The sequence below is a fragment of the Eimeria mitis genome, genomic scaffold (assembly GCF_000499745.2).
Source record: "Eimeria mitis Houghton genomic scaffold, Emh_scaff1443, whole genome shotgun sequence".
NCBI classification, from domain to species: Eukaryota; Apicomplexa; class Conoidasida; order Eucoccidiorida; family Eimeriidae; genus Eimeria; species Eimeria mitis.
The window spans coordinates 4,722-5,260 of NW_013569264.1; the positions used below are offsets into that span (position 1 = coordinate 4,722).

The following is a 539-nucleotide window of genomic DNA, read 5'->3' on the forward strand; positions in this document are numbered from 1 at the left end:
CCTGCTGCTCTTGCTGCTGCTGCTGCTGCTGCTGCTGCTGCTGTTGCTGTTGCTGCTGCTGCTGCTGCTGCTGCGCAGCCAGGGGGAGAAGAGGACGGCGCAGTGTAGTGCAGCCCTCGCCATCTCCTGGGGTCTAAGAAAGACCCCTCTTAGCCTCTTGTCTTGCTGCTGCTGCTGCTGCTGCTGCAGCTGCTGGTGCTGCTGGTGCTGCTGCTGCTGCTGCTGCTGCTGCAGGATGCAGCGTAGGTCTCTAGCAAAGATAAGAGACAGCTCCAGAGCCAAAGACAAAGCGATGTGGCTCACACAAGCAGCAGCAGCAGCAGCAGCAGCAGCAGCAGCAGGGTCTCCAACACCTGTGACGCCCTGCTGCTGCTGCTGTTGTTGCTGCTGTTGTATTGGCTGCTGCAGTACTCCGTGCTGCTGCTGCTGCTGCTGCTGCTGCTGCTGCTGCTGCTGCGGAGAGTCGCATGCAGAAGGCCCTAACAGAGCCAAATGCCAAGGGGTATATTCCTGCTGCTGCTGCTGCTGTTGCTGCTGTT

General features: G+C 59.9%; 1 protein-coding gene across 1 annotated transcript in view; it reads right to left on the bottom strand.

Moving 5' to 3' along the window:
• Positions 1-539, bottom strand: part of EMH_0037110 (uncharacterized protein) — a gene marked incomplete at both ends in the record, with an annotated part of 4,177 nt that overhangs the window by 471 nt on the left and 3,167 nt on the right. The window contains one exon of the mRNA XM_013495151.1: positions 1-537. Within this exon, the coding sequence (XP_013350605.1) occupies positions 1-537 (537 nt within the window). The remainder of the gene's footprint in view (positions 538-539) is intronic.